The sequence below is a fragment of the Pteronotus mesoamericanus genome, unplaced genomic scaffold (genome assembly GCF_021234165.1).
Source record: "Pteronotus mesoamericanus isolate MK-2021 breed Mesoamerican mustached bat unplaced genomic scaffold, CSHL_Meso_final contig_26, whole genome shotgun sequence".
NCBI lineage: Eukaryota > Metazoa > Chordata > Mammalia > Chiroptera > Mormoopidae > Pteronotus > Pteronotus mesoamericanus.
Genome location: NW_026555109.1, coordinates 2,607,688 through 2,632,098, shown reverse-complemented (window position 1 = coordinate 2,632,098; position 24,411 = coordinate 2,607,688). Strand labels below are relative to the sequence as shown.

The 24,411-nt window shown below is 33.3% G+C and overlaps 1 protein-coding gene across 4 annotated transcripts in view; it reads right to left on the bottom strand.

Moving 5' to 3' along the window:
- Window positions 1-24,411, bottom strand: part of PCCA (propionyl-CoA carboxylase subunit alpha) — a 409,489-nt gene that overhangs the window by 189,019 nt on the left and 196,059 nt on the right. For 3 of the 4 annotated variants that reach the window (XM_054574346.1, XM_054574344.1, XM_054574347.1), the window contains 4 exons: window positions 18,541-18,684; window positions 17,078-17,152; window positions 12,758-12,826; window positions 11,148-11,223 (listed from right to left, as the gene is read on the bottom strand). In XM_054574346.1, the coding sequence (XP_054430321.1) occupies window positions 11,148-11,223; window positions 12,758-12,826; window positions 17,078-17,152; window positions 18,541-18,684 (364 nt within the window). The remainder of the gene's footprint in view (window positions 1-11,147; window positions 11,224-12,757; window positions 12,827-17,077; window positions 17,153-18,540; window positions 18,685-24,411) is intronic. The other variant, XM_054574345.1, reaches the window with a different exon arrangement.

Genomic DNA, 24,411 nt, shown 5'->3' with positions numbered 1-24,411 from the left:
CGGTTGCATTGGGTCAGGTTGGAGAGATGGTGAATTGCGAAGGGCATGAGGAAACTTTTGGAAGTCAAAGAAATGTTCACTATCTTGACTGCAGTGATTTCACAAGTGTATGCATGAGAAGTTTATTATATATCAAGGGAAGGGGAAGAGAAGGAGGAAAAGGAAGGACCAGGAGGAGAAGGAGAAAAGGTAGTAGGAAAAACTAAGCCTAGTACATAATGCCTACTATAAACCAAAGTTCCAATAAAAAACTGCCACAGGAGGCAGATGAATGATATTGGGAGAGTTCTATGATACAGAAAGACTTTATGAAGGATATATTTGATCTTCCTATTTGATCAAGTTTAGCAGGAATAAAAGGTAAAGTAAAAAGGTAGTAAAACAATTCAGGGAAAGCAGGCTTTTAAGAGAGCAGGGCAAATGAAACATAATAAAGCTGAAGCTGATGAAGTTAATGCAAAACAGAGGTTCCAACTTCTTTAGCCCACTTCCATATAGCTCTAATCTGTACCATTATGCTGTGAAAGAAACCTAGTAAGACTGACTCTTATCTTGCTATTCAAGTCTTACAGAACCCTCACTTTTACAACTATCGAGTCAGCAAAGAATCTTGCAAGTTCAAGTACCAAGTCTACTTTCACCTTGAGTAACCTACATTAGCTCTCAAAGTTTTAGTTTCCTTGTTTGTAAAATGGTGATAATATAACCTAATTTGTATGACTGTCATGAGCTACAAATGTGATATTGCTTAATGCAATATCTGCCACTCAAGAAGGTGCATTATCATCATTGTGCTCATTATTCTTTTTTAATATGAGAATACAGAGAAGATAATGTGTAATTAATAAACATTAGAGAAGTTGTACTGCATCCTAACCCCAAGCAGTAACCTACCTACCTATCTTCTACTTTCATATCCTGTAACGATGCAGCTCCACAAATCTAAGATGATTTCTATTTCTATCTAGAGCATGTATCCATCCTATAATGCTGTCTCAGCAAACTATGACCTACAGGTCTAACTGGCCTACCACCTATTTTTGTAAATAAAGTTTTATTTGAACACAGCAGTGTTTACATATGGTTGTTTTCATGGTACAACAATGGAGGCAAGTGGTTGCAATGGAAACTATGTGATCCACAAAGTCTAAATATTTTATCTCTGGCTCTCTACCGAAAAAGTTTGCCACCATTTGCTGTGAGGTTTTAACACTGTTGATATTCTGAGCAAGTTAATCTACATGTATCAACATTTATTATATATCTACTACTCATGTCACAATAAGATATCACAGGGAAAAAAATAAGAGCAAACAGTATAGAATCTGCTTTTGGGGAAATTTCTGTAACCAGTGATAGATATAAAAAATTACAAGGAAAAAGGCAACTTGAAAAATAAGAAAACTGTGATCTGGAGAAACTGGATAATTTATATAAAGTTAAGTATAATATAAATTAGAATAGTAATACATATAAAATATTTTTAAATACATAAGTATATTGTGACAAACTGGTTTCTCCTAAAATCTGATTTTTACGTTTTCTACAGTAATAGAGTTGTAGCTGAAGAAAAGACCACCTAGACACAGACTCTACTTTCCTATCTACCTTATATAGCTAGCTATGATAAACTAATTCCTAGACAAAAGACTGAAAGTTAAAGTGATGTATCCAACTCTGGCCTCACATGGAAAAAAGAATTGTTTGCTTGGACTTTCTTTCCTTCTCTCTTCCTATGAACTTCTGATACGGCTGGATGGAACTCAGATTGCCAATGCAAACAAAGCAGAGCAAGTAAGGTGAGTGTGTGCCTGTGTGCATGTCTCCCGGAAAGACCACAAAACACTAACTTGCCCCATCAGCATGAACTAGTCAGAGTGTTACATGAGAAGCAAATGAATTTCTATCTTATTTATACCACTGTATTTAAGAATCTTTGTTACAGAAGGTTACCCTATACCATAATGTATATACATGGGAAAAAAGGACATATCTTTACAGTATGAATTCTTATCGCTAAGCCAACTAATATTAACAATCTAATATATCCTTTCTATGCTTCTCTTTATAACAGACCATAGAGCAATCGTATGAACAATTCTGAGCATCTGTTTCTGACTCAGAAGATACCATGTGCTTAAAATTTTATAAAACCCGATTTTCAATTTCTTTAAACTACCTCAAAACATTTAGACAAAGTTCCAAATTCAAATATTAATATTATTCCTTTAGCTACACAAATAATCCATGGAAGGAGTTATCACATATAGACAACTTAATAAATATATATTTCACATTCCCAGGAGAAATACAGTTATCCCGACCTTGCTCTGTGGGTAATAACTTAGCCCATATTCAATAACTAATGTTTCTAAAAACTTTGTAATTATACATTTACCTATTGGGAAAGTATCAGAAGGTATAAGAAACTTCTAGTGAAACCAATATACCCAAAAAAATCACTGTAAAATGTGACATCTGCCTATAGTTTACGTAATATTTGGACAGTCAAAAATGAAGAGCAATTAAAGGCAGGGTGCTAGGATGCTTAGAAAGACAAAATAGGTAGGCAAGAATTTAAGATAAAAGATTCCTTGAAAGAGGACAGACTAAATAAGGAAATGAATCTCTTCGATGTATATTTTATGAACAGACAAAACTAAAGCCCTTTTGAAGAAGAAAAGGGTGATATCTTGCCAGAGAGATTTATACACACAGGAAATGACAGGTAGGGTGTTCCCGGAAAAGGGACATATTTCTGACTTACACTAATTTTCCTGGCTGGGAAAGAAAATAAAGATGCAGAAGGACACAAACATGGGTAATATTAGGAAGGAACTTAAATTATGTAAGAATTTGTGCTGCTGAAAAAGCAAATGAATACCACCAGGTATTTCTAGGGTGAGACTGAAAGGACACCATGGCCAAAATGTACAGGCAAAAGAGAGAACAGTGTGTCTGAAAAGTCAAACAGGGGCATTCAGGGTCTGTTAGCCATGCAAAGATTTTACTTTACTTTGAGAGCAACCAGAATGGTTTAAATAGGGGTAGATATGACTAGATACGTACATTCCAGGAATCACTCAAGTTGCTACTGAAAAAGGGATTGGGAGGGGCAAGACTGAAGATGGGAAAAACCATTACCAGACAATTGCAGAAGACATATTGAATAATGGCAAGGCCTCAGCCCACAGGTAGGGTGTGGACAAAACAGATCAAGAAAAGTAGATGGACTTGAGAGAGATTTAGGAAGCAGACAGGACTTGGTGGCATAGTAGCTATCAACAATGGGAGAGATAAGTTAAGCACAACACCTAAACTTCTGGCTCTACATGATAGAAAATGCCCTTTACACAAAAAGGAACAGCTTGAGAGGAAAAGTTCAGGACCAGTTAAATTTGAGATGCCTGTGAGACAAGATTGATGATGTCTACATGATGAGTTCAGAATAGCAGTCAGATTAGAATGTACATACAGAAGAATGAAGGTGAGTATCCATGCAAAGGTATCCAAAACAGACTGAGAAACAGAGAAATGAAAAACAAAAATTATTCATGTATAATTTACAGGAAAGGATGAAAGTTAGATCAAGATACAGCTGTAATTTTATTTCAAAAAAAAAAGCGTTATGTGCAAATTAACAATTCCGAATGTGTTGATTTATAAGCTTTTTTGCATAAATAGTAAATAACTTAGAAAGGCACTCTAACTCAGGATTTTTATCCTTACCTCCTCCAGTTAAATACAAATGATACTGTTTACTTTATATACTTCATACTTGACTTCTCTGGCTTTCTCTTAGTATGGCTAATGCCAAAATAGTTGGCATCAGACTCTGTCTTCAGTAAAATATAACATAGCTTTCAGAAATAGTTAATGATATATTGAACAAAAATAAGGTTATTTTCTGATGCCCACTAATGACATTCAAAAAATTAAAATGTATGCAGTTTTATAAGATAAATCGTATGTTTTATTTTTATTCCACATTCAAAATTGAAAAAGTACTGATTTTAGAGGACACAACTCAAAATAATTAAAAGTAAATATTAACTTATATTTTGGATATCAAAGAGCTACTCAATCACACAAATGAAGCAACAAGGACTTTTAAAAATCTTTCTACTTGAATAGTAAATGCAGCATGAAAATATATTTTTTTACCTTGACAAATTCTGTTTCAGGAGTAAAATGAATACACCAAAGCATTTTTTCTTTAATATTCTTGGAATATAATATTATATATTACTATATAAAATCAAATCATTGTGTTTTTCTTTCCTAATGACTATAAGGTAAAATAATGGCTAATGTCAGATAACCAGAATCTAGGTGACTCAACTGCCCCCAAAACTACTATATATTAGCCAAACAGGAATAATAAAAAAAAATTATTTTATGTCTAAAAGCTCAAAAGATAAGATAAATGGAAAAAAAATCACTGATCTGTTCAAAGATATCCTACATATTTGAAAAATACCATTTTGGACTTAGTTTAGTTTCTTTCTATGTCCCAGGAAAAACAATACTGTTTAAACCAATCCTTGTTCAAACAGTAAGCAGACAGTAGAGGTACTTTCTGAGACTTGGTTTATAATTTTAACAATACTATTAATCACTCATAAAAATTATGACTCTGAGTTTTAAACTGGGAATTGAGGATGACCTCTGGCAAAGTTCATGAAGTCCCATCTGTATGGGAAATCATGACCAGCCAACAGAAGAGAGGACCCCTAGGAGCAGCTTTCTCCTGACTACCTGCTGCTTCCAAAACACTGGCCAGACATTAGCTCCACACACTGCCAGGATCAAACAGAGGCCAAAAGCCACTGTTTTTCACATGGGAATGCAGAAATTAACTTTAACTAAATTATATTTTTGCTCTAAAGATTCTTTAACAAAAGCTCATAATCAACTCAGGGGGGAAAAGTTAAACTACTACACAGTTATCAAACTAGAGAGTAAACTGTCGTCCCTTTGGTGTCCTTCTTAACATATTTTTTAATCACAAATGCCTGTTTTTATTCCTTACATGTTAGCTTTGGGGAGAGGAGGGTGCATGCTCCTCTTCACTTATTCTTAAAACATTTTATATTTGAAATAATTTCAAAGTTATAGAAACTTCACAAAAGTAGGATACAAAGAATTACTGTATGTCCTTTTCCCAGATTCTACAAATGTTAACATCTTAACATATTTATTTGTTTTATCATTCATTTTATTTTCTTCCCTCTCTCTCCACACACATTTTTTTTTCCTTAAACATTCAGGGTAAGCTGCAGACATGATGCACTTAACATCTAAATACTTGAGTGTATATTTCCTAAAACCAAAGTAAGTCTCTTATGTAATCACAGTACAATGACCAAATCAGAAAATTAACATTGATAACAGTATCATTATCTAATCTATGGGCCTTATTTAAATGCCACCAATTGTCTCATTTATGACCTTTACTACAAAAGAAAAAACAATTGTTTTGGTCCAGGAACTAATCCAGAATGACACATTACATTTAGTTGTCATATGTCCTTAGTTTCCTTTGATCTAGATAAGTTAATCCACTTTTGTGTTCTTGACCTTAACACTTTTTTTAAGAGTACAAGCTATTTATTTTGTATCCTGTCTTCCAATTTGATTTGTCTGATGTGTTCTCCTGATTATATTCACGTTATACATTTTTGAAAAGAATGTCACAGAAATGATATGCTCTTTTCAGCATTTATCAAGAAGCACATGTTGATATGCCCCATCACCAGTGATGTTCATTTTGATCATTTGGGTAAGTTGTTAGGTTTTTCAACTTTAAAGGTACTATTTTTCCCATTATACTTAATAAATTTTCATGTACTAATTTTAGCAACCATCATTGATTCTTACCAAGACAATTTGGTGTTTGCCAAGTGGTGATTTTTCTATACTTACTAGCTAAAAATCTACTGTAAAGAAGAGCTGTCCCTCCTCCCTCAATTATCTTTCTTACACATATATATCAGTAAGGACTCAGAGATCCTTATTTTATTCCATGCATCTTAATAATAAATTGCTAGCATTCTTTATTTCCTTGCTGAAGTTTTCCCTGAGTGGCCAGTGGGAGCCTCTTAAAGCTGGCTCCTATTTCTTTTTGACTTATCATTTTTGCATACTCAATTACTTTCTTATACAAGATATTTTGGGCTCATTTTAAAATCTTCCTGAAATCAGCTATGTTATCAAAGAGTACTGATTCCATTTATGGATGAATGATATTTACAAAACTAGATCTAAGTGTTTGGTGGGCTCATTGCTATGGGTATCAATGCTTCTGTGACCTCCAGGCAGGCCAACGGTTCTCATTTAAGGGTGACTGCCCCCCAGGACACACACTGAGGAGATGCTACTGTCATTTTGTGTAGGTAGGGGCCAACGATATTGATAAATATCTTACGATGCACAGGACAGGCCCTCCACAACAAATAACTGTCTACCCCAAGATGTCAATAGTGTGCAAGTTGAGAAACTCTGAACTAGAGAATGTGTTTACATATGTGCACACAGATGCACCATCATTCATTCATACTGATACCTTCAATTTCATTTCAACACCAAAGGGGTCTACCCTTATCCATTCCCACATCTGTAACTCCTTCCTGACAGTGAGAAACCTGGCTCTTCTTATCTAAAATATATATATATATTTCCTCAATCCCAGAATATACATAAACTGGTTTCAGAACTGCTAATTTATGAACTAGGCAAAACAAACCTATTAACTAGAATTTAATAGTTGTTTATATTTTGTCTTTAGCCTACAAACATCAGTCAACATATTGCTAAAAATTACTTAGGTTAGCTTTTTTTCTCTCTCCTTCAGCATATTATTTATAGACTCCTGTCCAGTTGTTTCTGTTTGCATTCCATTTAGAGTTACTCTCCTAGAACATTAATGATTTTACTTATTTTGAAATATTACCATAGATCTAAAAGTCAGAATTACACAAAAATATATAATCAAAGAAGTCTCTTCCCTTAGTGCCATGTATTTTGTTTCATGTTGCCCAATTGTTTCCACCAGATTCTCCCTACGTCCCTTATAGGTACACCATCCTATTAGTTCTGATCTTGTGTATGTGTTTTCCCCCCACAAATGAGCAGATGCATGTATACATTCCTATTTCCCTAGTCATCCACCTATATCTATTCTTCCTCCCTTCCCTTAATAAAAGAAATTCTACTTTTTAGCTTAGCATATGGCCACTTGATATCAACTATACTTCTCAGCTTCCTAGTAGCTAGGTATGACCATATGACTATACACCAATAGCACGGGAGCAGAAATAGTGAGTGCCTTCTAATTTATACCCTGAATTTTTTTGAAAAAATGAACATGAGCTCCCCTCCCCCTGCCACCTTCCTGCTAAGACCTGACAATAGGCATGAAAGTAGCCACTTTGGACCCCAAAATGAAAACCATTTGCTGTGAATGTGAGAGTCACCTTAACAGCTGCTGACAACATCCTTTCTGGACTATTACATGGAAGAGAAATTAAACTGCATCTCTGTTAGGTCATTGTATCTTTTATTATTTTTGTTATAGGTGTTTAGAAAATAGCCTAACTATGAAGGTCCTCAGGTCGAGAGAGGACAGCAATAGTGAAGTGGGGAAAAAAGGCATGAGAGAAAGTGGTGTAAATCAAACTATGGCATCCATGTGAAGGAAATGGGAAGAAACTAAATGGATTTTAGCAAGGAAGTGATCATTGATTGGGTTTATACTTTAAAACATTTATTCAGTCCATACTGAAGGATGGATTGATGCAGGTAAAGAGAAGCTACAGAGAACCCACTCAGGAAGCTATTTGCTAGTCCACAATATAGACGGTGGTAGCATGGGACAGCAGGGCCAAAGAAAAGTAAACAGAATTAAAAATTATTTTGATGAAGTATACAGACCCAGCCCCCCAAGAATACCTCTGAGCCTAAGTGCTCATCTTCCTCCAGGGTATTGCTGGGACTCTGCACCCATCACCGGGAGTACAAGTTTCTCTGACCATCCCTCATTGTCAGAATCTCCACTGACCCAACTATTCCCCAACACTGCAAAACCCCTCTTCCCTCTTCTCCAAGTGATTCCACAACATCTTCTGAGATTCCTGCTCCATCATCAGTCAAGTCTATTGTTTCACTATCTTCATAAAACATTCCATCTACCTCCTAGCCTCACCTGAAAGCCTCAGTGCCCTTAAGAATCTCACTTCTCCAGCAACCCTCACATACTTCCTTGCGATCTACTGTCTCTTCCAGAATATTACCGATTCTAATCCTTGGAAAAACCTGTTTTATTAAGGTTTATTTTATCTGGTCATAAAATCTTCTTCAATCCTGTCATCTGTCAACATCCTTGCCACAACCCAACATTCACTATAGAACATATGTTACCTGACTCATGACCTTCCTTCTGATCCTAACACATGTCACCCTGTGTGGATGATCCCACCACTCAGGTTTTCGGATCTCATTCCAAATAAACTAGTCTTCAGCTAAAGCTACCTAGTCTCATAGACACACCGAAAAATCATCTAGTTTCCAGTAACTGCACCACATTCAAAATCACCAATTCAAAATAAACCACGTTCCAACTGTAACCCCCAGCTTTCCAGTTCATTTCCCAAGTGCATGCACTGGAACATTACTGGAACTCCAATCTAGAATGTAAGACATTCTATTAGAAAACTTTCCTGATTCTTCTAAAACATAAAATACAAAGAGAGCAAGATAATAACAATACATAACCAAAAATAAAGTGTAAACTGTGACTAGACTGTAAGGTTAAAAATGACTTAAAAAGACACTTTGGGGACAATAAGGGATCCTTGAATATGGAGAGTACATTAGATGATATTATGAGATTCCTGTTAATTTCCTTTGGTGTAACAGTGGTATTGTGGTTCTTGATCTTACCCTGAAGATGTATGCTAAAGTATTTAGGAGTGGTGTGTCATGACATCTGCAACTTTCTTTTAAATAGTTCAGGAAAAAAAAGAGGAGAAAGGGGAGTGAGGAAATGAAAAAGGGAGGGTGATTAGGAAGAAGGAGAAAGGAAAGAAATGGAGAAAGAAAAAGATGAAGAAAAAAGCCAATGTAGAAAAACTTAATAATTAATCTAGGTTAGCAGTGTACATGTATCCAATATACAGTTCATTCAACTTTTCTCTAGATTTAAAAATGCCTGAAATAAAGCCTAGAAGTAATGTATCAAGAAAAACCCCTCTTTGATAAATCTTCTGAGCTAAAATAATATATTCATAAACACATAAATATTTGCATGTTTTTCATCTGATATGTATATAATCACATCTTTGCCTATGCTCATTCAAACACAACTAAACATATTTTAGGATTGGAAAGTGGTGGTTTAACTAATATAAGATTGTACTACATATAATTCTGCGAATTGTTTTTTTACATTAACACATATGGACATGTCATCAAGTCTTTAACAACACATATGGACCTGCCTGGAATTTTATAGTGAATGTGCACACTAAGTTATTCAATCATTCATCCATTTAGTGGACACTGTGGTGGGTCAGAATTTAGGTTACTACAAACAGTTCTTTTGTAAATGTCCTTGTAAACATCATCACAGTTCGGTCTTTTAACTCTGTAGGAAAGAGTCCCCAGAACTGAACAGCTAGGGCCAAGGGCATGTACTTTTACTTTAATGTCTAATGCCAGATTGTTTTTCCAAAATTCAATAGCAAGTCACACTTCTGAGTGTGCCATCACTTTTACCTACAGAGTAAGTTACCAATCTTTTTTAAAATGCTGCCACTTATGAGTCCTAAATCAGTACTCATGTTACTTTCAAAGGACCAAAAGGGGGAGGTGAGGAAAGACAGATACCCTCCCCACATTTGAATTCTCACTCTACTTTTTCACTCCACTATTGAGATATCTACCTATCTATATTATACTTATTTTTATGTATTTATTTTCACACCAAATTTACTAGAAACTCCTTGAAATAGGCATAGTTATTACTCAATCTTTTAGTAATTCATTCAGCAAATATTAATCACCTACCATGTGTCAAGCACTGCTAAGAATTTGAAATACACAAGTAAATAAGATAAACACCATCACTGCCCTAATGTACCTAATATTCTTATGAGGCAAACCAACATTTAGCAATTAATTACCCAACTAATTCATTAACTACAGTTATGGTTAATGCTTTGGGGAAGCGGACCAGGGTGCAATGAAAGCTTATAATCCAGCACACAACACTGAGAATGACCTAAAATGGGCTTTCAATCTTGTTTATATATGGTCTTTCCTACATGAGTCTTTCATAATTCAAAGTGAATTTATATTTTACACTTTAAGTTTGATATTAAAGTCCATTATTTTGAAGTTGATGATAATTTATGTTAGGCTAAAGTAAAATGACCTTTTCATTATGAATGGAAAGTTGCTAATAACATTTAGAATGCAACTTACTCCTAAAGGGGAATTAGTATAACTTTAATTCTTTAAATGTAATGGCTGTTCCTAAATTAGTTATCAGTATATACCCTAAAGGATTACAGATTCACCCTTTGGTATCAGAATTATCCCATATGTACATAAGGTCACAAAATTGTATTTGCTTGAAAATATTCTATAATTTGTCCTAATTCATAGAAGCAAAGAACTCTTCCTTCTACCCTCAAGTTAGTAAACTGTAAGCCGCTGTATTTCACATCTCCATACATTTTCAAGTTTCATACTTTAAAAAAATACAGAGACAATAATGTAACAAATCTGCTGTCAAACTGCACTGGCAGTCTTCAGAATGAAAAACTATTTTACATGTAATGTATAGCTATAAAATATTAAATGTTCATCTAGGAAAGGTCATAAATTAAGTTATATAATATAATATGATGTAAGATAGATAGATATAGATATATATACATATATATAAATGCATGCAAAGTATAGGACGGCTAAAGAAAATAAAAGTTATTCCTAATTAGTATGTCAGTTTAATTAATTCAAGCTTTTCTTATTCCACTTAAACAAATTATAAGCAAATATTGAATCAAATTCCCTGATTAGTAAATCTTCATGCTATTTTCTAGAACTGGATGGATGACAACAGGACATCAAATGCTTGTTTTTACCTCGAATAACATAATTATCCAGTGCATCTTCCATTCTCTTAAGTGCTTCAGTTCTATTAGAACCATATGTGACCAGCTAAAAGCAAACAAAAAAATTTATATAGATACATATACCAATCTATAAAAAAATTCACCTTATTAAAAATTAAAATATTTCATGACAGATTTCCCATAATATCTTTCAAATTTCACAGTGAGTCAGTTTATATTAAGTATGTCAATTAAGATTTTTCTAAGTAAATATTAGAATCAAGCTACTTCAAACTCTTCTCCTATATTTCACTATCATAGTAAAGAGCTATTTGAGATGAACAAAAATAAGCATAAACATTTAAAAGAAAAGATATGAAAATGAAACATCTGGACTAGTGGAAGATTAGGTAAATGTTCCATTCCCTATTTCTCTATGATTTCCAAATTTGATACCCTGAATAGCTAACATTTACAAATAACATACAATAGAAGCTAAAAAAAATTTACTGTTCTATATGATTCTGTGCTTACTTACATATATCTTATACATATTAGCAGTAAGATAACACCTTAAGAATTCATGAAAGACTTTTCTGGTTATTACATTAGTCAACTTGCATTTTAGTACTTTCAAAACATTTGTGTAATACACTTAGTACATTTTAGTATTTTAATTAGCTTGAATTAATTTTCAGAACTGCTTCTGAACAGACATGTATTCATCTAAAAATGAAACCATTATCTATTTAAATCAATTTATTCTATTTTTTTAAATAATGTTTCTCTAACAAACAAAATACCTAAAGCTCATTTAACAATACAAGTGTAAAAACAAATGAAAAAAGAAAATTAAAAAATTGTTTACTGAAGCTATTTAAAAGTACCCCAGAAAAAAACAGGGGAAACCATCTTGAGAAATAAGATTTTTAATAAAAAAGCCACCTTTCAATTCAAGTATAAAACTTCAGAGAAAAATAGGATTTCCTAAATAAAACACACAATTCTAACTATGGTACCAGAATTTTACATTTTCTAAGATCTTAAAATTCTAAACATTTTTTAAAAATCTAAAGGTTTGAGTAAAGTTGTTAATGTAAGCAGGAAAGTCAAATTTCAAAGACTCGTAGCCAAAAAGACACCCTGTACTCTTACATAAAATTTAATTATGACAAATCTATATAATTAGTGATTTATAAAATTTGAAGAGAAAAGATAAAAGTACCCTAACACACACAGACTATCAACCAAACTCTGACATCACCTGCCATTCATTAGCTTTATTTATCACAGGCAATTTTCAGGAATAGGCAACAAAATGCTGTTAACCCTTCCTCACTGCAATAGTCTGGATTTCTGTCATTGGTTAGGTAAATTTGTTATTGGGGTTGGGGAGGAGGGCGGGTTAGTAGTTTGATTTGATTTGATAGGGGAGGAGGGAGTGTTGCAAACTAACATGACGTTGAAATGTCTGCCTTAAATGAAAATCTATTCAGCTTTCACTTTTCCATCAGTACATAGTACTTGTTTAATTTTAGCACATGAATCAAATAAAGGACCATTTTCAAACTTTTTAATTAAACAGGTCCATTGCCTTTTCAGAAGAAAACTGAAAGAAGCCATCAAGAAACAGAACTAACTTTGGAAATCATTGGATCATAATAAATGCTAATGTCACTTCCTGGTTGGATGCCGCTGTCAACCCGGACCTAGAGGACAAAAAAAAAAAAAAAATGAAAGTAACTTCATATTGTACAGACAGATGTTTTGCTAAGAACAAATTTAATGACTACGGAACAGGTGAATAATTTCAATCTCAACATTTAACTTCTAGAAAACAGCAACAATCTAGAAATATATAGAGACCAAAATATCTTGGTCTTTTAATATGCTGCCCAACATATTTTTCATTCTCCTACTAAATGAAGAAACGAATAAACAGGAAAGAGAAAAAGTAGCCTTTATACATCACTATCCTGCAATGCATTTGTAGTTTTTTGATGGTGTCTCCATCTGACGCATAGCATGAATGATGCCCCTTCTAATCACGCTCCCACTATACCCTTCTGAGAGTTCCACTGAGGACCCCAGTCAAGCCATGCAGCAGGACTTGAGAGCTCTGCTCATCAGCTCTATTGGAAAGCTAGTCTTGGAGCTTTCATGTCTGTAACACTTTCCCTTTTTGCCTCATCCTCTCAACTGTAAAACACCTTTTTTCTGTTACTGTTAGCCCCTGAAACTTTAATGTTTACACAGCTTTTTTCATGGATTTGCTTTGTAAGGACACAGCCCCAAATAGAGTTCTGATTTTGCAATTTTCATGAGGGGAAAAAAATAGTACCAGTTCAAAAAATTCTTTTGAAGAGTCCGATTGCTGTTAACCAGCCAACAAGTTAGTTAGTATGTCACTGATCCTTGTTTTCATTTCCCAGTTTGATACCAGCAATAAGGCACAGAGGTTAGCCATGTAAAACTTTTTAAACGAGCAGTTGCTGAGGATGAAATAGTTATTAAATTATTGTCTTTAAGTTTTGGAATCTGAAGTACTTAAAGCTAATCCAAATACTATTTAAGACCATCAAGCATGTCTTAGGGGTCTTGCAAATGGAAGAATTTAATGGAAGTTGCTAGAAGAGCAGGACTTTGATGCCCAACATTGTAAAGGGGTGGGAAGAGAAAAGTGGAAGCTCACGTAGCTCCTCACCTGTGGGAAGAAGACTTCCTAATAAACGGCAGCTCATCTGTCTGCAGCAAGGCAGAAAAAGGTCAACTCAGCGGCTGTTAGGCCTTTAATATTTTAATTCAGGCAATTGCCAAGGGACCGTATGTAGAACCTCTTGTCTAGGATATCCACGTGAGGACATGATGATGGCTTTATTACAGTGACATCAAAAGATAAAGCATAGTTTTATTCTCTTTAAAAAGTCACACTATTATTATTCTCTTTGTAAGGTTTCAGAAGGTAACATTATAACTAACCCAGAATGCTTTTATTTTGGTATTTGTAAACACAAAAATATGGAGATTTATATTTGCACTCACATTCATATAGGAAAACCTTAATTTTAAATGAAAGTCATTCAGTGCACTTAAAAATATCCTTCGCTTTCTATTTTCCAAAAACATACTTTTGGACATAAACTGAAGTTCTATAAAATTCTCAGTGTTTGTATAAACTAGAAAAGAATTAATGGGGCATCTGTGAAAGCAATAAATCATAATCTGTCTTCTCCCACATTTAAATAGCCCAAAATGGCAACTTGTAATCAAGTTACACAACAGAAAAGACATCTTGCAATTTCTTAATTTTAGTCGCAAAAAGTTTAAGAGCTCATTTTACCCCAATGTATTATTTAAAACCATAGCATGCTTGCTAAAGCTGTATTTAAAATTGAGATTGATACAAGTTCTAGAACTTTTATCTTTTAATATATTCCATGATTTGCTATATAAAGTGATATAAAGCCAGTGTGGGACTTTGATTTTCAACCCACTGATAAAATCAGACAATAAAGAATATTTATTACATTCTCCTGTGATTCATAATTTAAAATTTTAGTTACCTTAAATAAAAGCATCCCAAGAGTAAGGTTACCTCGGGCCACCAGATATAACTATGTTTTTGTTATTTATCAAAATTATGATTACAGAAGATATGTCATTTTCATGTAAAAATATGTAGATTAAAATCAAGATGTATTATATATAATCAACACGTATCTTTGTATAAGCAAATCAACATTCCCAATTTAAAAGTGTAACAAAGAAAACTCCCACTTACAATTTGTTTATGCATCTTTTTCCAAATAATAACCAGCTTTTTAAAATGTCTAACAATGAATTAAAAGTAAAATCAAGTAAAATCAATGCTTTGAACACAGCATTCCTCCAAGTGAAAAAAGACTAAATATATAAAAAAAAATTTAGCTCTTGTACCAAAAGCTTTAAGAATAAAGTCAAACAAAATTATCCACAAATTTATGAGCAGAGCAAAATTGCAGTATGAAAATAACAAATTTATAGATATGGTGGCCAAAGATAAAAAGAAAGCCCTTGTGTTTGCAACAGAAGTAAATTTTAGGCTTAAAGAAGCATGTGAAAAGTACAAACCATAAGTTAACTCTGAAGTGTGTATTCTTGTGACCAAAATGGTAAGAGACACAAAGGAATTCCTATGTTTAAAACGACTGATTTCGTTTAAGAATGCAAGGAGGAAAACACCCAAGCATATATGTATGAGAGTCTTAAACCACTGCTCAGAAACCCCTGGCATAATTTAAATATCTTTCTTGTGTACCAGCAGTGGACTCGCGAAACTGTAAGCCACCTCCCACCCCTCATTCTCAATTCACCTCTCCCCCCAGCACAACTCCCAGCCCGCCATGTCTACCTGACAAGTGACAGTCCAATCTGATTAAATGCTTCCAAGGCAGGGGACTCACGGGCCTCCATGACAGGCCAAAAGTGATCACCATGGAGATACATAATTACAGCTGTCAACGCATCTACTGTCCTGCTGACATCAATTTGATTGCTCCCAGCAATAATGATAGACAAAGCTTAGTGTGCACTCTCCCGCACCCAATTGCTTTATCTATTCCTTGGTCCATTTAGCTGACATGCAACATTCACACAAGCAAATAACAGCAGTAAGCAGAACATTTAAGGCATTTTAATTGTTTTTTCTATCTATGGATGGCTCACAACCACAAATGTTATTACATAAAATTCCTGCCGCAGCATTAATTGAAGAAAGATTTGGAGGGACAAAGACTGTAGGGGGTATAGTTGTCCATTATCACTTGTGCTTTCAACAGGTTTCACGTTTGAAAATTGCAAATTGCAAAAACTTGCAAGGGCAAAATGTTTGACATTCTGTGAGCTATTACAACATGGTGAAAACTTCTAACAACTGGAGTAATCATTATGAGTTCTTATAATACTTTTTCTTTGATTAAAAAAAGTTTAGATGTGTCCCTATACTTGTTTTCTCATCTGCTATTCAATATCACATAATGCCTGTTAAATCTTTACAATTTTTTTCTCCCTTCTGGCTTTGAACACAGCATGGAGTCTCCAACCCTAGAAAGGGTCAAGTCCCTTTAGAAAGCTCATGGGCAAAAACAATTTTAAAAAGTGAAATAAATCATATATCCAATAACATCTTCAAATTTAGAACTCTCCCTGTAATCTTTCACCATCTTCATGCCAGTAATCAAACTGAATAATCATATTCACAGATGGTACTGTCTTGTCATCCACCAGCTAACATCATGTCATATATATATGTGTGTGTGTGTGTGTATATATATATGTATATATATACGTGTGTGTATGTGTGTGTATATGTATATATACACACACACTTATTACCTTGATTAAAAAAAGGGTATGTCCTTGTTCTTTTTATGCAAGAAAAACTATTTAAGGAACAACTATTAAATATAAAAGAACTATGGAATAAAGTGGGCATTGGTCACTTTTCTTTAACTGGTATAAATAATGTACTTAAGCCCATGATGCTTAACAAAATGAGGTAGTTTGTTTTCCTTAATCCATTTTAATTAACAAGCTGATGTTGTGCTTGAATTTCTTGACAACTGACTATACAGGGATACTGGATTAGATTTATTAAATGGTTAAATTTTACATAGAAAAGTCATTTCCCATTCTTAGGATTCCATGCTGTTTAATTACAATTTTTGAGAGAATTGGGAACATTGTAAAGTATAATTTATATAGATTTAGAAGTCAGATGTTGCCAGACTTCCCATTAAGTGAATTCTGACTTCCTACACATTATAAAATACTAAATATTAAAAAACAAAAAACTGTGATTCCCCATGAATTCCACTTGTCTTTCAATTTATAACCTTTGGGGGTGACATGCTTTCACATAAAAGTATGACATAAATCAGAATTTTTAACCCCTCACTTGGTATTATAGCTTAATGACTTACACCAGGTAGATGTATTGGTTCCTGGTACTGAGACAATCTCCCAATAGATGGTAAACCAAAAGACTTGTAAGGGTCCTGAAAGTCAAAAGGAAAGAAAGCACAATCTTTGAAACATAAACCAGCGCAAGGTTAAATATTTATACACTGACGAAGCATTTATAGGTCTATTTTTCAACATACAGTACTTATCAAATCACAGATTTCAGAATATTATTGTCTTACACTCTAGATAACTTAGAAGTATATTTAAAAATCAAACAGAATTGTGAGCAGAATTGAATCTGCCCTTGATTGTATTTTACTGAAATTGGTAAAATTCCAACTTTTTATAAATCTTCTTAGAATGCCTTGGGCAAAAATAAAATAACTTAAGCACTACATCAAAACATACTCAAGTTAAGAACAACAAGTGTAGTGTACTAAAGATATTTTTTCTTTTTCTTAAAACAGCTCACATATGGTGAAATTTGAGAATTTTGTTCTTCAAATAAAATCCTGAAAAAAGTTTTCCACGTGGTAGTAGACATGTGCTCAATTTGTACATACCTTAGAAAATCAGGATAAAATTTACCTAAGTTTAGTGTTATAATAATGAGAGAAAAGAATAACACTTCAAATAAAATAAAAAGCATTAACAATAACAAAGCCAAAACATATTTCTCAAGATCCTTAAACAACACTTCAAACAACTTCCAGTATTCTTAAACACAGATACTGCTAATTTAATTTTTATTTTGACAGGTGGGCTTCAATGTCTAAAGGTAAAAGACAGTATAAACGTTTCCTTACATTATAGTTTTAAGTATATGAAAAAAGCATTTTCAGATGTTGACTGCTTTATTATCTGATTTATATAGTTATACTTATAAATTGATGTAAATGTACTATACTGAGCTTAGAGTTTATAAGTAAAATCTGTAATTAAAATTATGAATGAAAAGTTTTATTAAAAGCTTGGCAATTTAAATTTCAACCCTTTCATGAAATCATAAGGGATAAACTTTTTAGAAAAAAACTGTTGGAAAAATTTAAGTAAATATTGAAATAACATCTAATGTGTACTCAGGGCAGGCTCTTAAACAATACAGAAACAATGCTTCTGTTTATTTCAAATGTGGTTTAAAACAACGAAACAAACACAAAGCAAACAAAACAAAAACCATGGTCCATTGAAGCACAAGATTATTTAATGCTTTGTTGCTCCTTAAACTGATTGATCAGTAGCTATTTCTCCATCCAGAAAAAAAAACACACTCAAAAATTAGGTAAACTCAATCCTTTAAAATTATTTTTAATTATGTCAAAATTATCTAACCTTATTTTCTGGTTCAATTCTGGATTACATAATCAAATACTTGACACAGATTATAAAAACCTAACTTTACCTTGTTGTTTAACTATATACTTTGGGTCTCAAGACTCAGATACAACCACCATCCTTCCTCCCAACATCATTCATTTACCTCAGCATAAACCCGACATTCAACTGCCCAGCCGTTGATGGGAATATCAGCTTGTGTGTGTCTGAGAGGGTAACCCTTGGCAACACGGATCATTTCTTGGACTAGGTCCAGGCCAGTAATACATTCTGTGACAGGATGCTCAACCTGCAATGCCAAGATGTGCCAGTCAATAGGTGTAGGAATAGGTAAATAAATGGAAATAAGCAAGACAATTTCAACAATTTCTAGATAAAGTAAGGTTAATAACATTTAACATTTAATGATATTTGACTAAAAAAACTAAGAAAATAAAAGAATAAACACAATAAAGTACAAAGCATAAGAAAAACTTATACCTAAAAAGTATTTGTAAACATCTGTATTACTTTTCCTAGTTTTTAATTAGATGTGGTCCAGCAATGTTTAACACTTTCAATTTTGAAACTAATTCATAACTGAAAATTATGTATTTAACTGCAGTCCTCAATGTGGCTGATAATGAACCTATTCTGCTACACTTAGCATGGCATCTATAGAGGCAGCTGTGATTTTCCAAAGCACTAGTCTAGCCTAAGTCTCACCCGCTTGCATGCTTTCACTAACCTGTCCTGACAAGCAACCAGATTAGCGTACTCTTACATCAATGCAATGTAGCAGAAAGGAGCAGATGGATCCTGCAGGTTGTTTTCCCTCCAGACTTACGTGGGGAGTGCTTAGCATGCACAATAGCAAAACCGAGCCAGTGAAATCACTCTGCTCTCTCAGCAAATTGCTGATAACTACTTTGGATGATGCTGTCACGGGAATCCCTGGCCTTCTACACTAACACATGAGATACACATGTACAAAAACATGTATTGACATACAGAGATACTAACAGGAATACACATCATTTTAAATTTGACTGATGGCTTACAAGTTCCTAACCTTAACTAAGCTAAAACAAATCCCTTACGGCACTTGCAAAGAACAGATAATCTGTCTCTCACCTAAAGCCTTGAATAAATTCGAAAAGTTTAAATAAAACTTTGGCCACATCTGCTGCTTTGATATAATTTCTTTTCTCATAAAAATTAAGCATGTTCAAAATGCACTTCACAATACTTTCTTTATCATGACATGTCATATTTCATACATTTTGACATGAGAAAAGGTCAGTGGACAAACAAAATGCCTTCCCGTCTCAAACTGCACTAATTGAAGGATAGGACTTATTATAATAATCTTGAGGCTTATCATAGGCAGACAATGCCATGATCTTAAAAAAAAAAAAGGCTTTGTAAAAATAAACAGATGGCATCCATAATTAGCTCTGTGTATGTTATGAGTTTGTTTACAGTTTCAACAACAATTTTAAGACATTTTGACATAATTTTAATGACAAATCATTACTAAAATAAGCATCTAACCTTTGTAAAATAAATGAGACGCTAAGCAAAGATCTTATTAGTTTAAAAAATGTATTTTTGAAAGTAAATTATGGTTTTGTGAGAAACAAGATTTTATAGCATAAATATAATAAGAAAAGAACAAGTGTAAAGCCCCCTTCTATTACTGGTAGAAACAAATTTCATATGAGAAAGCATTTTATCACTTCAAGTATTCAAGAGGTGAACCTACTATGCGCCCAGGGCTTTATATCAACACTACTGACACATCTCTGCTAGGTGGGGAAATAATATTAAAAGCTAAGTGAATGATTTAATTTTATCTATATCTAGTGCCCAGAAAGTACATACTATATGTATATATATACTAGACAAATAAATATATAATGAATGAATGAATAAGCAGCAAATTGAGAAACATACCTATCGTATATGGTGGAAGTAGGGTTGAAATTTATGTCACTCTAGAGATGACCTGCCCTTCCTGATCTTCCTCATAGAAAAATGTATATGAAAGCATGTATTAAATATAACCAGCTATACTATTATGTGCTGTTTTCTTTTATAAAACACTTGTCATGAAAGTTTAAAGGACCAAATTCACTATAGGGCTCTGTTTTACTTCAGAAGACCTCTCAATAACTGTGTCATTGTCAAATGACAAAGGGGGACAAATAGGAACTCTGTAGTGTAGAAATGTGAGACACATAGCCCTTAACCAAGCCAACTTCACCAGTAATAGGATAAGTACACATTATGAATCTCCTATATAATGCTCATAAAAGAACATCATAATTTCTGTAATAGTCCTGCAAAAAATGCAAAACTGAATATAACCATGAGGAAAAAAAAATGTAAAATGAGGGACATTCTATAAAATAAATGGCTTGTCCTGATTTAAAAAAAAAAGGAAAGGTCCTTGTGAAACTGTGGTTCACAAAAAGTGACTAAGGAAATGATCCAGATAGAGAGAAAGAGACATAACAAGTAATGTAGGATGCTGCAGAATCATTTTTCTTTTACTATAAAAAACATTAATGAGACAATTGGTGAAACCTGAATATGATCTGTAGATTAAATGATAGCAATATTTCACTGTTAATATCCTATTTTGATAATGGTACTGTTGTAGTATTAAATAATTTTCTTAATTTTAGGATATATGGACATATATGGGAGAAAGGAGCACCAGGCTTGCAATATACTCTGAAATATTTCAGGTAAAGAAGACATATACAGATAGAGACATAGTGAAAGGTGTTCAAATATTCTTTGTAATAATTTGAAATTTTGCAAATTTTCTAAAATGTGTAATTCTATACATCTGAAATAATATCAAAATAAAAGTTCCTAAAAATTAAAGCAATGTCATTAGAGTTTTTGTCTTTATAAAACTTTTTTAAAATAAGGACAACTGACCTAATCAACATTATTTTCCCTTCAATCAAAATATTCCCATTGTGCTTAATGAAAATGATCAATAGCAGATAATTTGTTCAATATATTATCTCCAACTTAAACTTTTAAATATTTCATTGTGTTATTTACTTAGCAATTCCTAAAATTTTAATAAGTAACTCAGTAAAAGCAAGTATTCCTCAAAGGAGGCAAGATTTAAGCTAATTTTAATTACATACTTTACTTCAAGTGAAAATTAACATTGAGGGAAGTTTAAAAGAGGAAAAAAAATCACAAAGAGTGTGGAGAGAAGTCATACCAATAAAAATGTGTTAACTTGGACATTATAGAGAAGGAGGGTGACAAAAAATATTCAAAGTTCCTTGATTGGAGAGATATTTGGTTGTAATTGTCTGTCAGCTAGTCCAATTGCTTAGTCAAAACAGAAGTTGTCCCCAGTAGTGGTACACCCAACACATACGACACACCTAACATCTGCATGGCAATGACATTTTTAAATCCCTCCATATGCACAAATTTGGAGGTGTGTTACTGCATTACCATTCTACAGAGAAGACATACGAAATGCAGGAGGCACAAGATCTGTGATAATTAAGAAGTACTAATATTTAAATAATGTTCAGTTAATATTATTTTAAGTAACATCTTTATTAAATATATCACGTCTAAACTAACACATTACAAAGACTTAGTTTGTGAAAGCTATCTTTTGTAAGCAAAACTTATTTGATGTAATCAGCAAAGCAGGACAGGTGTTACTACCTAATGAAATATGAGGAAACTGTCCTGTTATATAAAATTGAGTTTCATACAGTATTTGGCATAATAACTCTCTATCTTTTTAGTTTATTGTTACTTCAGCCTTAAAGGGTAACAGATGCCATTACTTTTGGTTCTGCTCTTTGGGTTCGGAGAGATTCTTTGTGCAGAATAGAATCTAACACTTATCTATTAAAATTCTAAAGCTTTATCTCCTGAGAATACAGGATTTTAAAATAAAGATCTAAAGTTACTAGATTTTGATCCACAGAACTCAAAGATAAAAAGCATGTTGGGAAATAGGCCCCAACACCTCATTTTGTAAACTCATGTTGAAAATGAAAGCTATATTAAAGAGTGGCAGTGAAAACTGAACCAGTTCTATTACAGTTTCCCTGTTGACACCACAACAAATAATCAGAAGAAGAAAAGATAAGGGAATTGTTATGGGCTGAACTGCACCCCATCCCCCCACCCCCCCCAATTCCATCCAAATTCATATGCTGAAGTCCTAACTCTAGTACTTCAGGATATAACTATATTTGGAGACAGGGTCTTTAAAGAGGCAATTAAATTAAAATGAGGTGAATAGGGTGGGCCCCAATCCAATATGACTGCTATCCTTAGAAGAGATCAGGACACAGACAACAGACAGGACAGAACAAAAATCCTGTGAAAACACAGGAAGAAGTCAGTCATCTGCAAGTCAAGGACAGAGGCCTCCAGTAGAAATCAACCCGGCCAGCACCTTAATTTTAATCTTCTATCCTCCACACAACTGTAAGAAAATAAATATCATTTTATCGACACAGCCTGTGGTATGTTGTTATGGCAGTCCTAGGAAACTAATACAGGAACAAATTTGAAAAATTAAAAATTAGAGTCCAGAACTCAAAGACATCAAAATAGTTTACAGTATGCATTAAAACAAAAACCTAACTAGAAGTGCGTGACTAGTTTACCTATTCTTATCTGTATAATAAAACCTTCTTTCTTCAACTTTCTAATAAGACTCAATAAATATTAAGAGAAAGTATAACACACCTCACTTTTTTTCTCAGTTTCCTAGGAGATTTATGTCAAATATTCTAGATTATTCCATTTTTTACTTACTCTAGCCAGTCTAAGAACACTATCCCCTATGACTTTAAATATAATGAAAAAGGTCAACTTCTGCCCAGATCTAAAACATCCCTTCTGGTAAAAATGAAATTTTAAAAATCAGTTATAAATCCACTTCCCTTCAAAAGTCCTGAATATTTTTTTAGATCCAAAACTGTTCTGAAATTAGAATATATTTGTTAAATTATAATCAGTTCTTAGAAATCAGAATTTGAGTTGCAATAATTATAAATTTTTAAATAAATAAAATAGCAAAGGGCTTACCCTTTTATCCATCAAATTACTAAAAAAGAGTTTCTAAAACCCTTCTGAAATATAAAGATCATATATTATGCAGAATAATCTCTGGTGAGATATGGGGATGCCTGGCCTCCAAAGAGTTTCAACAATTCTATTGTACTTTTTCTTCCATATCAAAAGCAGATTCCACCATCGCTGTAGCAATCAGTACAAGCAACTATCTCTCAGCTAACAAAGAAGGAACAACTTAGCTCTGTGTTCTCATAGATATAAAATAGCCAGCTGATCATGTTTGGGTATTTAATTACAACAAAATCTTACTCCATTCTATTTGGGAGTTTTCTAACTTATAAAACTTTGTAGACTACATAGAAGTTGTTTTTTCAAAAAAACTAAAATCTAAAAATAAGCTACATTTAGAAATTAACAATCACACACAAATTTCAAAGGTATATTCAGGCTTCAACACACCATTTCTGTACACCAACCTTTAAAATGATGGCTATATTTAAGACTGGCAGTGAAAACTGCCCAGTTATTAATTTGAGGTTCAGTGTACCATTTGTAAAAAACTAATTAATAAATAGGCAAAACTCAGAGGAAGGAAAAGTGAAAATTGGTGGAAGAAATATCAATAACTTAAGATACGCAGATGATACCATCCTACCGGGGAATGGAAGAAAAAGTGCAGAAAGTAGCAGTGATTTAAAATGACTTGTAATGAAAAAAGAGTGCCAAAGTAGGACTCATTTTGAATATCAAGAAGAGAAAAATCATTACTACAGAAGGAATATGCAACTTTAAATAAATACATTGAAATTGTTAAAGATTTTGTTTACCTTGGTTCGGTGATCAATTTAAATAGAGGCTGCAACTAAGAAATCAAGAGAAGGCTGAGGCTAGGTAAGGCAACAATGGAAGAATTAAGAAAGATGACCAAGAGCAAAGATGTGTCATTAGAGAC